Here is a 13,206-nt window from a genome sequence, read left to right as displayed (position 1 = left end):
CATTGCACTGGGAAAGATTTTGCCTTGCTGCATTAGGAAAACCTTTGGTCTGCACCTTAAAAACAAGAACACAGACCCAAAAAGCATTTTTGCTTAGTTCTGTTGAATTACAATGGAGGTTGTGCAACTACTACAGAACAAATCAAAACACAAATCAACAAGAACATAGTTAAGCTTTTAGTTGGCTTTCAAAGCTCTGAAAGTATTTTACTATTTTTAACTCCTCCTTCAGAGAATCTCTGCTCAGAAAACCCAAGGCAATTTTTTGCTAAGCTTCAAAAATGGCACCTATAGACATGCACAGATCTATTTTTGTACTTCTCTGATCTGTAATTTCATTAAAAAAATATTGTCATTCAATTGGTAAGAGCTAGACCTGGAGAACACTTCTCTGAACACATCCTCTTGTCTCCTTGTGAACCTTCAAACCCTGTCCCATCAGGCAGCCAAGTTCACACAAGGTGCTCCGGCCCTCCAGCATTTTGAGCAACACAACCCCAATCCAGCAGCTCAGCCATGTGCAGGCTTTCAGAAAATGAAGGACCTGCCACTGATCATCCTCTCTCCCTGTCATGTAGTTCCTTGGCACTTGTATTTCAGACACAACCCAAGTTTGTCACAGTCCACCCAGCATGGCAGCAGCAAGAGCCTCACTATGGCCACACAAAGTTTGACTGGCTCCAGGGCCCCTCACTTGCTCATCCTATTTTCACAGGACAGCAGATTCCTGATGCTGTAATGGACATATGCTATGCAGTACTGGAAATTTCCTCTAGAAGGGATTCACTGTGGCCATGATTCACTACTGCATCACAGCTCTTCCTGGAGCACAGAGTACTTTGCTTTTCCATCTCTAATTCCTTGCAAATCAAAGGAAAATTCACACAGCAGGGGAAAAAAAATACCTTAAACAACTATTGGTCTGCTTTCTATTGAAATTCTTTTGTTCAACCCACTTTTCATACTAAAGTCCAGCAGAAACAGTCAAACACTCCAACTATTTCTCAGCACCAAAATAACTCATGCCCGACAGGCACTCAGAGGAGGCCTTACTAAACATGACAATGCTATCCTACAAACACTGGCTTGTAGTTTCAGATTTCTTAAGGAAAAAAATAGTATCTCCTTGTGTGCTCATAAATGAATAAATAAAAAGCTTTAGGCTGTCTTTTGAAGACTTCAAAATCAATTTGTAATTTGCTGTAGCAGGAAGAATAATATAGGAAAGAGTCCCCTTGTTTTGCACTGCTGAGATGTGCATGAAAGCATCAGACAATCAGCTTTTCCAACAGAATTTGGAACTTTAACAGATTAGCAGCATCAAAATCTCTTCACGAGGATGCATGGGACATTCCCGATGTTTTCATTCAGCTGCCAAAACACCTGAGAGCGTTAGGAGTGGATCTTGCTGCTCTGCACACTTCGCTGGAAGGACAGAAGTCATAAAATAATGAACACCTCTTCCAACCCTCTACTGTAGGCTGGCTGCAGCAAGGGAATTGTCATGGCAAGGCAGCCTTCAACAGTTTGCAGAGAAACTGAAACAGCCTCTAGCCTGCCAGTAACTGGCTGCTCCTGTAATTCTTTATCAATAGGTACTTACGTGACAGAAATCTTCGTTTTTGTTTGCAAAGTCAGCACAGATGAAAGCACTACAATGTTTAAATTTCTTTCTAATGAAGAACTGAATAGCAGCACACAAAAAGTTCTGAATCTGAACCAGCATCTCCGCAACACTATACTCCACACAACTTCACATAAACTTCTGCAGCCACAAACTACATAGAACACAACTTTGCTAAAGCAGTCAGTTCAACTCTAAGAAAAGAACTCACACTCTGCTATTCCAGAGAGGATGGAACTAGTAGGAACGGATAGATTAAGATCAGTAGTTCATGTGGGGCTTTTTTTAGAATTCTAATGAAAGCAAGAATCATGCAAAAAGTAAAGAGCATAAAGAAACAAGGAACTATGTCAATATAATCTGCAAAGGAGGAAGCTGAATATTTTGTGGTTTTCCTTTTCTATGCATTTCCAGATGAGTAAAATCCCTATGATTCTAGCTACAGTGAAACCAAGCACCTAAAGATCATGGCTCCAGAATACAAATCACAATCCTTAGGTACAGATTCTGTCAAAGGTTATGCTTTCCTTCTTCTACTATCTAGATCAACATGGTCTGCTTCTCAAATAGCTCACAGGTGAATGAAGACACAGAAACCAACTCCTTCCCAAGTGCAGGAGCTTCAATAAGAAAATGCTGCCTTTCTATCACTATGCCTTTTTATTACTACAAAGAGGTGCTTTTTACTCACCATGTATTATTATTATATACTGCATTATTTGCAGTCTCCAACCCTGGAATATGGATCCCACCGTGCTTGGCACTAATGTCACACAGAAGGAAGACCTGCACTTGGGAACATGAAGAATGAGCACAGCAGAATCTCTGATCACTTCACGCCTGCGTTACCACCACCAGAAGCAGTCTTGCTCTCTCCCATAGGTGCTCAGCCCTGACTTCTTTATCCTGGATTAGTTTTCACCAGTCTGCTACACACATTACCTTTGCTGTCTGCTGCTCCCACTATGTGCTAGCACAGGAAAAAGTAAAACGAGCAATGCTACTGTGGGAATATAAATGTTGTTTTTGCAGAGTTACATTGTTTAGAAGGAGGGAATGTGGTACTGAGATATGCCTACCGTGATAAGAAAGCTTAGCAGGCGACCTTGTAAAATGCAGACAACCAGACTCCTTAGGACAATCAGGTAAAAATCATGGTGTTAAGTCAGATAAGTGAAGAAACATTACCACTTCAAACAGTAAAAATGGCAAAAGGAAATTGAAATTTAACAGGCTGGCTACTGAAGGCCATGCATTGTTTGTGAAGCATCAGATAGATTGTGAACCTGGATTACCCACTCAGTGGGGAAACAGGGGAGGGTCCTGTCATCAAAAAGTATATAAACTGTGTTTTGGAACTAGTAGAGGCGCTCTCTCCTGCTTGTGGAGCACCAGCCATTGCAATCGTGAATAAATTACTACTTCACTGAGATCCTCGCCTGAGCCTAAGTTATTGGCTACGGAGTGTTTCTCACACTACCACCTTCAACATTATTTTTCACAGAATTACAGAATGGGTGGGGTTGGAAGGGACCTCTGAAGATCATCCAGTTAAACCCCCTCGCAGAGCAGAATCACCTAGAGCACCTTGCGCAGGATGGCACCCAGGCCGGTTATGAATATCTCTGGAGAAGACTCTACAACCTCTCTGGGCAGCCTGTTGTAGTGCCCTGTCACCCTCCCAGTAAAGAAGTGCCCCCTCACACTGAGCTGGAACCTCCTGTCCTTCAATTTGTGCCCGTTGCTTCTTGTTCTGTCACTGGGCACAACTGAAAAGAGACTGGCCCCATCTTCTCGACACCCTCCCCTCAGGTATCTATATATACATTACTGAGATCTCCCCTCGATCTCCTCTTCTCCAGGCTAAACAGGCCCAGTTCTCTCAGCCTGTCCTTGTGCAACAGGCACTCCAGTCCTCTCATCATCTTAGGAGCCTTCCTCCAAACTCGCTCCAGTACTTCTATGTCCCTCTGGTACTGGGGAGCCCAGAACTGGGCACAATGCTCCACGTGTGGCCTCAGCAGGGCCGAGCAGCTGGGGAAGATCACCTCCCTCGAGCTGCTGGCAACACACTTCCGAATGCAGCCCAGCATCCCCTCAGCCTTCTGGGCCACAAGGGCACATGCTGCCTCCCTCCTGGTCTGTCCAGCTAGTAAATTCTGAATGCTCTTTGCAGTCCTGCCATACACGCTGCTCTTAGCAACCTCCACAGCAAGGAACTGATGGAATTGTTAAATCACTTCTGGTCACCATCACCAACCTGGGGCAGTGTTCAAAGAATGAGGGCAGTCACAGGGCTGGAGGAGACTCACATGAAGACAGATTAAAGAGATGAATCTGTCTACAGTTTGTCTCGCGAAGAATAAATATAATAGCCTATAAATATATAAACTATGCAAATAGGAAATAAGAAGCTGTTATAGGAAAATAATTAGCAATGATAGCAGACAGAAAAACCTTCTGGCCTGAGACCTAGCATACAATCTCCCACATGAAGAGGTGAAACCTCTGAAATGGCAAGCAAAACTTTCAAGCACCTTCTTCATCAGAGGACAGTGCTCCTCTATCACTGAAACACTGACCAATGTTCTACCTGAAGGGAACTTACAAGAATTTAGAGGGACTCCAGTACACCCACACATCCTATATCATCCAGTAACACCCTTGCTCAGAGCCAGTACACAGGACAGCCCTGGCAGCTCTCTGTTGTTGCCCTCCTTCCTCCAAAAACTGCCTAAACAAAATTTCAAGGCCACCTATTAAATGCCCTAAACGTGACTTGCTGAGTACAGTATATGTAGTAACTGCACAATGTGCATGCTTTGAAGAGCACTCTTAGGCAACATGATGTTTTATTCCACATTTAAGTCTCAGGTGTCCCCAAAGGGCACTTTGTATCAAACACACAATTTAAATACCTGTTTAGAAAGATTAGTCAGAGCAGGAAAACCAGAGAAAGCAGCAGAAGTGAAACATAACTAAAGCAGCAGTCTTGCTGCCATCAAAGGACAACGGCAATCACTTCAGAAGTGCTTCCTCACATATGCACGTTATTTTTAAAAAATCTTGCACAGTGGCTGAAGTATCAGAACTGCTAGCCTGCAAGAACATACTTCATCATGGCGTTCCTTTAATGTTATATTTACCCTACAGTTTCTTAATCAGAGAAATAAAATTACACTAGAAGTGATCTTAAAGTCGTGTTATATATGGAGTGGTAATTCGTGTCGAGAAAATTGTTGATATTAATAAAGAAGGGGGAGATTTGGGAATGTGGCCATGGGGGTTGGAAAACCCGTGATTGAGATAACATTGGACTCTTAACGACGAGGCCATCAGGAATATAAGAGTTTAGAGGGAACAAAGAAGGGTGAATCAGGAGACTCCATGCAGTCTCTGGTTTCTTGTTCCCCAGCTGGTTCTCTTGTTCTCCAGCCCTTAAGGCATGGAAGCTTCTGGGTGTTTGCTGTTGTTGTTACATTCAAAGTTGTTTGACCAATGAAAAGTTGTTTTGAAAAGAACCGCTGTGGAGAGAAGGGTATAAGAGGGGAGCCTGCCCTCAAGATAAAAAAGGCAACACGGTGAAGTTACATCAATAAAGAAGCAGGAAAAAGAAGTGAAGAGGAACAGGCTGGCAGAATGGAGACCAGGATGGGAGCAGGCACATTGATTGCCTCACGAAGATAGGTTCGGCCAGACTCAGCAAACTGCTCAGAGAACCTTGTACAGAAAGTCGCTGGAAATAGGCGCACTGGAGCTGGAGAGAAGCTCGAGCTGAGAGAAGCGGACCTGTGCACACAACTGCCTCTCGCAGGTAAGCAGTTGCGCATTATGGGGAATCATACATCCTTAGGAACAAAGACTGTCCTGGTAACCTTACTGCTTATTCTCCTAATTAACAATCGGACAGTTTATGAGCCTGAAATATGGGACCAAACTGAGGTCAAGGTGTGGGACTCTGCAACTAAAAACGGCAAGGTTGCAGTGGGATTGCTCGGCACCTGGCGAGCAATCTCTGAGGCCTTAAAGAGCCATGTGGAGCCACAATCACAAACGTGTGGCTTGCCAGATAGTGAGGGAGCTGCGGGCTCCTTTACTGATCTGACTGCTACGCCATCGCCATATGCCCCTCTGCTGCCACAGCCATCGAAGGCTTTCGCAATAAAAGGAATGGAAAATGGAGACTGTTAAGTTATGGAACTTAAAGGATTGTTTGTTACCTTTCCTGATTGTACATATGTATAGGCATACTCTGGTTTAGTATGTAAAGCAATGTTCTGTATATTTAGAATGTTTGTGTGCGTGTGTTGGTGGAGTGTAGACTCCCCGCACACCCAGAGCTGTTTATTTGCCTTTTATACCTTTTAGAAGTATTTGTTTTATAAATATTACAAAATTCAGATTGAGTTGAGACCTCATTTATAACACTTGGAAACACTTTTTTTTTTTTTTTTTTTTTTAAGTTTCAATGTTTGCAACCCCTAAAGAAAAAAAAAAGGGGAAAAAAAAAAAACACAAACAACAGAAGGAACAGACCCTGACTGCTTCCTTGTCTCTTGAAGGCAACAATGTTTTTTCTTTTGGTATACAAGCTTATCAGCAGTTAATGGCAAAGAAACCATCCTTAGGAGACTGCTCAGCCAGTCCTAGCTGGCAGCAAGCAGGGAAGCAGAATCACCTGGGCACAAAAAAAAAATCACCTGGGCACCTTTGCACAAGAAATGGCAAGGCGAAGCAGCAAAAACCTGTTCTCCCCTGCAATGGTGGGAAGGTGATCATGTTGAGACCTTTCCCCCTTCTTGAATACTTGAATATAAAATGACTTAACTGCCTTGGTCTCTCAAATACAGCTCAACAGAAAAACATAGATCTCCTGCCTCAGCCAACAACATACAGTTTTGTCAAATTATTCAAGAAGGCAAAGCTGCAGTTCTGAACTGAGATATTTGCTATTATTTTTCATGAAAGAGCTGTAGAGACTTTGGGATCAAACCCTGCCATTTCTCAACAGCTTACAAGAGGAATTCAGATGTCTGTTCTACATTCCTTTCATTTACAACAAGAAGAAAATCTGCACAACTCCTTCCACAACACACCTTTGATCTTCCTACCTGCAGAACAACAGCCCACGTTCCCTTCTCAGCACAGAAACACCTCTCCATATGAAAAGGCTAACCTGTGTTTCTCTGGCAAACAGTGGTTCTTCAACAGAAATGATGGCTTACCTGGACAGGCCAATGGGAAGGGAAGCAGATATGTGCCGTTCAGCACCAGATGAAACCAGACCCCTCCTGAGCACTGCAATGCCACCAGTTTTGCTGCTGATGTTACCAAGTGCTTGTGCTGACTGCAGAGACTCAGAGAAATAAAACACCATAGCTCCTGTCATTCTTGCTAATAGCTGGTAAATACAGACTAAAAATCTGTCTGTAAAACAGAAAGATAAGTAGGTAAGAGAATTCACAAATGCATTAATGCTTTCATTATCCTCTTCTTCTAAATAAATGTGACACTTACACATAACATGCACAAAGTCAGCTAATACCCCTAACACTTTAAAGCCTTGCTTAAAAAGGAAAATGCAATTAAAATATACTTTAGGGGATAATTCAAGCGATCAAACCGTCACTGTTTAACAGCCAACAGTACTTTAATGGAAAATACTCAACATCAAAATCTGTCTTTGCTGTAAACAATTTTTGGCACAAAGAAACCTGGCATTTTCTGTCAAGAGGGTTTTTTCAACCCTGTAAATTCCTACTAATTCACTTCTCAATTCACTTTAAATCTACCAGAGAAAATCCACCACAGCTCTTCACCACCTCTGGAGCTGGCACCAACTGCCTGCCCACTGCTGCTGCCCGGGCTCGGGCAAATGGAGCAAGCCCCTCTCCTGCAGACCCATGCGCCCTCCCAAGGCCTGACTGCACCAGGTTATACTTGCTGCTAACAAAGTTTTGAATTTTCATGACTTTAAACAGGTAACAAAACAAGTTTTAGGCAGGTTGGCAAAGCAGAGGGGGAAATCAGGCAAACAACCCAGCAGCCCACAGCATGCACGGAGGCACTCACTCCTCCACCACAGCAGCACGTGAAACTTCCGGAACAAAACCCAGGCCACGTGCAACCTTTGTGTTCAAACCAGCAAGGTCCTGGGGAATGAACCACTGGAGTTACCTCTACAGAAACACACTTCACTTCCACAACACCTCTTCAGGACAAGGAGCTCCACCAAGCAGAGCTGCAGGCAATGGGATGCGCTGGCCCCTTCAGCCCCCAGCACGTCCAGCAACCACAAGCTTCCACACTACTCCTGCTGCCACCTGCTGTGCACACAGCACCTGAACCATGGCCCCAGAACCCCACAGGACACACCGAGTACCTCCCCAGCAGCAAAGTGCCCGACACACAACCATACTTTTCCAACTGCTCTGATGTATTACCCTGTTTTTAACGTGAACTGCGGTGCTCTGACAGGCAGGTGCTGATGTGTTTGTTTTTTTTTTTTTTTTTTTAATGCCTCTCTGGTTCCTACCTACATTCGTGCCTCCCAGCACACAAGTCAGCAAAGCAGTATTAACGGAGGTGTTTTTCAGACTTACCCCCAGGAACCCCTGCACAGTCTCTGTGACTAGCTGTGCTGCTGCAGGGAGCTCACAGCACCCACCTCCACACTTTCTATTCCAAAGGCACAGGTGGGAACCATCTCATTATTTTGCAAAACCTTCTAATGGCAAAGCCTGTTCTTTCTTCCTTTGAAGTGTCATGTATTGAGCATTTTTCATTTTGTTCCAGACTGCAACTGCCCCAGAGAGCAAGGACTGTCTATGTCTGACAACAGATCCCAGCTTTGGATGAAAGGCACTGCTGAGGAAATAACTAAAACCTTGCAGAAGCATTTACAGTGTTTTTAGTGTGTCAGACAACAGGGAATTTGTAAGAAGACTAACAACAGGAGCAAGACATTGTCTTAAGTAAATGCTAATCAACCTTTTTAAGCTGACAAGGTTCACATGAAATGCTGCATGACAGCTCCTCCCAGCAGCAAATCCCATGTCCAACTCATCCTCACCTGCACAGCCATTAACCCAGCTCCAGAATACAAACTTCAGCAGCCAACTGCTCCTTTTGGGTGGCTGATTTTCTTCCATATCTTTTCACAATTCTGTAGCTGTCATCTTAGGAATCTACCAGAAAAGGTCTCAAAGCTGACATGCTGTCTCTGATTCTGACATACAGCTCTAGCTTGTAAAACAAGTTTGAATTTCCTGCTTCAAACATCGAGTTTCCTAAAGATTTGTATATTCCATACTAACAGAAAATTATTAAAGAATAAATATGTTCTCCAATCCTGTCCTGGGGGAACAATTCTGACATCCAGGCTCACCTCTGCACTGTAACACTGGAGCAGATGTCTTCCTCAGTCATAACACAGAAAGCATTGCTCTATGAAAGCTATGGACAGCAAAGGTTTTTCTATGTACAACTGCTTCAGACAAAAATCTATCTGAACAGTAGTCATAAAGTACACTGACATAAAATCCAAAGACACCAACTATTAAAAAAAATAACAATTATATCTCTAGATATTAGAATTGCTATAACAAATAAGTATATCAAGCACAAAAGAAAAAAATCTGAATGCAAATTCAAAGAAATGCAGAGTCAAAATAAATCTAGAATTCAGAAAAAAAGAGACTGCTTCCAATAAAACTATCACCATACTGTAGAAGGTACTTTGATAGTATGACAGAGGAATACAGAGCATAAGCCAGTGACAGAAAATAAAAAAATTAGTTCTGCAGAGCTTCCATTAGTCATCACAAACTGTCCTGCAGTGGCCAAGGCTGCCTGTGGGAGAGCTGGCACCAGCTGACGCCAGCAGCCCCTCCTGACAGCTCTCCTGTCCTGCTCTCACCTCTCTTGAAAGAAGCTTGAACAGAAACAACCCACTGCAGGATCCAGCATCTGTCCTGCTGGCTCTTGAGATGGCAATTCAAGGTGTTCACGCTCCGTATAAAAGTGTGCATGTCAGGTGCTCATTCAGCACAAGTTTCGGCAGGCACAAATCAAACTGCCAAATCCCACCCAGTTTGTGTTTCAAACCAATTCAACAGGTAGCAAATTTCCAGTGCTCCATACACAATTAGTTTAGCTGCATGTTTCTGGAGTTGCTCTTTTGTTACAGGTAAAGTAGTACAACAATTAGTAACCCTTTAAATTGATTAATTTTACTTTTACTTAAACAGCATTGTGAGAAATGGAAGCTCTCTTAGGAGTAGGTCTGCCATACGTGGTTAGTTGGAACAGAAAGTGGACACATTCCCAATACCAAGGTTGATATATAAAACAGGATAATACTATAAAAATATGTAGCTTACTTTGTGCCTTTCCACAGAAGTTTATCTGAAAGCCTAAAGCAAAAGAGACAAGTTCTTGTTCATTCACTGCAAGTCAAAGTGCATCACTTAAGAATCACTTTTTATGTTTCAATGTTCATTAACTCTAAAATCATACATTAAACAAGTTTATTAGATCAAAATTTAGAATGTGTTGCTTCAAATGTAGAGCAATCCCATTCAATTCAGGATTCATCATTTTATAAACAAACCAGTCTTGAGTGGCAGCAGTGTTCAACAAACCAGCAAGGGCACCAGCCCTTCTGCACAGCAGGCACAGAGGATATCAGTTCACTTCAAGGAGCTTTACTTTCTTTGAGGTGCTAATAAAACTCAAACAGCAACAGCTCTAAAGCTGACAGATTAAGGACAGGAATCCAAGCTTTGCTCAAGGGGGGTTTGGACACTGCAGCATTGATGGTATTGCAGGGCTCCATATAACAAGGCGCTGAGACCCGGACAGAGTCTGCAGAAACTTCCTGCAGTTGGGGACACGGCTGCCCAAGGATGGGCACCGCACACCCAGCCCTCTCCAGCACTGCTGACCTAGCACGTGAAGATGGATGCTTCTCTGGGATGTTTGTAACATCCTTATCAGTCCCATCACGACAGAGCATTTTATGGCCATGAGCCACAGTATGTCTGCACAATACATTACAGCCATACAGGACAGTAGCTGCACTTCTATCACAGCCAGCACCACCGTACTACTGCTCAGGGAGGGAGGACCTCACTGAGGCTTGCCTTCTTCCTGAGAGCTGCTCAGCCATGCACAGCCAGATCTCCAGGAGCGTCTGGCTCACTGAAGGTGAGCACACTAATAAGCATAGTACATGTACACATGCACAGGCACACGGCTGAGAGGGAGCCTTAGCACATCACCTCACACTGGCCACCAGAACCAGAAACATCCTCCACCCCACAGGAAGGTCCTGGTGCCCACTGAGCAGGCTGGAGACTCGAGCCAGGACACCATCGCAGCTCTCAGAAAACTACTGCATGTGCTGCAAGCTCATTTCAATTTATGCTGCAGCAAATGTATCCTTGGATACAAAAAATACGGGAAGCTTTTGACTCAGTTTGAGTAATAAGAGAAAAGCACATGAACTGTATAACCCAACACTGCGGTGACCAAAAAAAAAAAAAAAGACAAAAAAGAGAAAGTGTCGTTCACGGGCACACTGTTGCCAACTCTGGGCTTCACCGTGAGCCTTACAAAACCTGGTTTCCCCTTCCCACCAGAAGTTCCAGCTTAAACCATCTGCTGAATAAGAATTTTTTTAACTGGTTTTGTCTCCACAATAGCATGCAAAAACAGAAGAATAACCCCAAAGCCATCAAAGCAGGCTGGTAGTATGTTCAGAGAAGAAGGAGCAAATAAGAATGGTAATTAAAGTTACCCACATTAGTCTAATAACGTTAACAGTAATTTTATTAACAATAACATAAATTGATCAGTGAAAATTAAAAAATGCATTACCCAACCACTTTACTGGCAGGACAGCATAAAAATATAAAGAAAAAAAATAAAAACAACAATTTCATTCCACGAGGGAAGTACCTTTTTCCCCCTACAAAAGCAACTCAGCTTTCTAACTAGCTTGCAAGTTCACTGTTGTGCCTTAAAATTTCTTCCCATTCCTATGGCTCAGCCCTGCATCTGTTACCGCTGCTTTACCCAGGAAATGTTCCCTTCTCGGCTCCTGGTTATGGGAACATGCTACCAAGCTGTTCAGTTGCACCATGGTTCTTAAAGTTTTTGAAGTCCAAACAGATACTCCGAATAGATTTTCATTTTCAGAAATGATTAATGCCATTTTTATCTACTGCTAGTTTTCTTTCTGATCATGCCTTTGCTTTTCTTTTCAGTCATGTTATTATAAGTTCCTATGCCAGACATTATTCTTTTGGTGGTTATGCAAGTTTTTTCATTCTTTCAAAATCCCACAAGTAGGGGCAGACGCAAAGTTTGCCTGCTAAAGAAATAAACCCCATAACATTTCAACAAAAATTCCTCCAGTCCATTGGCTTTTAAAAGTCCTTGGGAAAGAGTTCTATCCCTCTGCAGAGGGCAGGCAGGTCTTCAGTACAGAAGGAGCCGGGGAGTCTGCCCAGCTAATCCCCACAGTCTCACGCTGGGTAACAGAAGACTGTTGCAAAAATACCAGCCAGTAGCCCCAGCCCAGATCCAGCTATCTTCTTCCCTTGTTCTCATGCCCATTAACTCCTTCTAACTCAGAGCTCCTTAAAAAAGGAAATCAGGCATCAGTTCTGCATAAAAAAACTTGAGTGTGCCATACAGTAACACAGGATCCCCCTTCCCATTAAAGCTCTTGCAAGGTGTCAGAGCACCACAAATAAAACAATCTTCAACATTCATAACCGTCTCTGTGCAGCCGACAGACAGCCAATGCTGCTTATCACCTGTATCACATCTCCACCCAGAGAAAACTGACTTTGGTTTACGACGGAAATCTCTCAACTAGAGCAGACTCCTGCCTGATCTTTTGCCAAGAGGCTGTTTAATACTATCCCAGAATCAGTGGTGCTATGCTCATGTCTGTTCGTGGCTGATCCCAACCCTGTGCCTGCTACAACAGCTTTGGTCTGCTTCTGCTGCTGAGGCTGCTGCTGCTCCCCTGGGAGGCAGCAGGGGAAAGGGAGCAGCTGAAGGCATCATCACTCATGATGCTCCCACCCTCTGCATTCAGCCTGGTTCTGCTGCCCATGTTTTCTGCCACATGCAAAACTGCAGGCAAACTCGAGATGAAGTGTATTCCAAAGTCACTGCAAGTAACTTCCTGTCAATGGCAACAGAGCATCTATTTCCTGGAAAGGATGGCAGTGGTTAGTGCTTTCAACCTAGCCAAAGGCATATGGCAGGACAGGAATACTGTAATGTAAAGTTGTGAAACACATCTAAATAGGCATTAAGGAAGGAGTAGCAGCATGTATGTCGAAGACTAAGGGTGACAGAAGATCAACAGTGACAAAATTGTCATTGAACATTTCCAGCTTCTGACTGAAATCCTGAAGATGTCTTCTGGAAGCCAAAGCAGAGCAGGGCATCTAAATTGTTTTCAAGAGGAGCTTGATGCACTTTAAAAAGGAGCCTGTGGTAGACAGGGGTCATTATTGGAGACAAAATATTAAACTCTCAACATGAGAAAAATACTGAACTCC

General features: G+C 43.4%; 1 protein-coding gene across 8 annotated transcripts in view; it reads right to left on the bottom strand.

Moving 5' to 3' along the window:
• The window catches only part of MAP2K4 (mitogen-activated protein kinase kinase 4), a 102,517-nt gene that overhangs the window by 76,395 nt on the left and 12,916 nt on the right, over positions 1 to 13,206 (bottom strand). For 4 of the 8 annotated variants that reach the window (XR_011088819.1, XM_068655313.1, XM_068655306.1 and 1 more), the window contains exon 2: positions 10,006 to 10,038. The exons of 2 other annotated variants lie outside the window; for them this stretch is intronic. Coding sequence is in view for 5 of the 6 variants with exons in the window: in XM_068655313.1 (XP_068511414.1) it covers positions 10,006 to 10,038 (33 nt within the window). In the remaining variant the exon portion in view is untranslated. Of the gene's footprint in view, positions 1 to 2,315; positions 2,356 to 10,005; positions 10,039 to 13,206 lie in introns of those variants that run through there. 2 more of the 8 variants (XM_068655309.1, XM_068655312.1) reach the window with 1 other exon arrangement.

This window comes from Anas acuta, chromosome 18, assembly GCF_963932015.1.
Source record: "Anas acuta chromosome 18, bAnaAcu1.1, whole genome shotgun sequence".
Classification (NCBI taxonomy): domain Eukaryota; kingdom Metazoa; phylum Chordata; class Aves; order Anseriformes; family Anatidae; genus Anas; species Anas acuta.
This window is presented reverse-complemented; position numbering and strand designations above follow the sequence as displayed.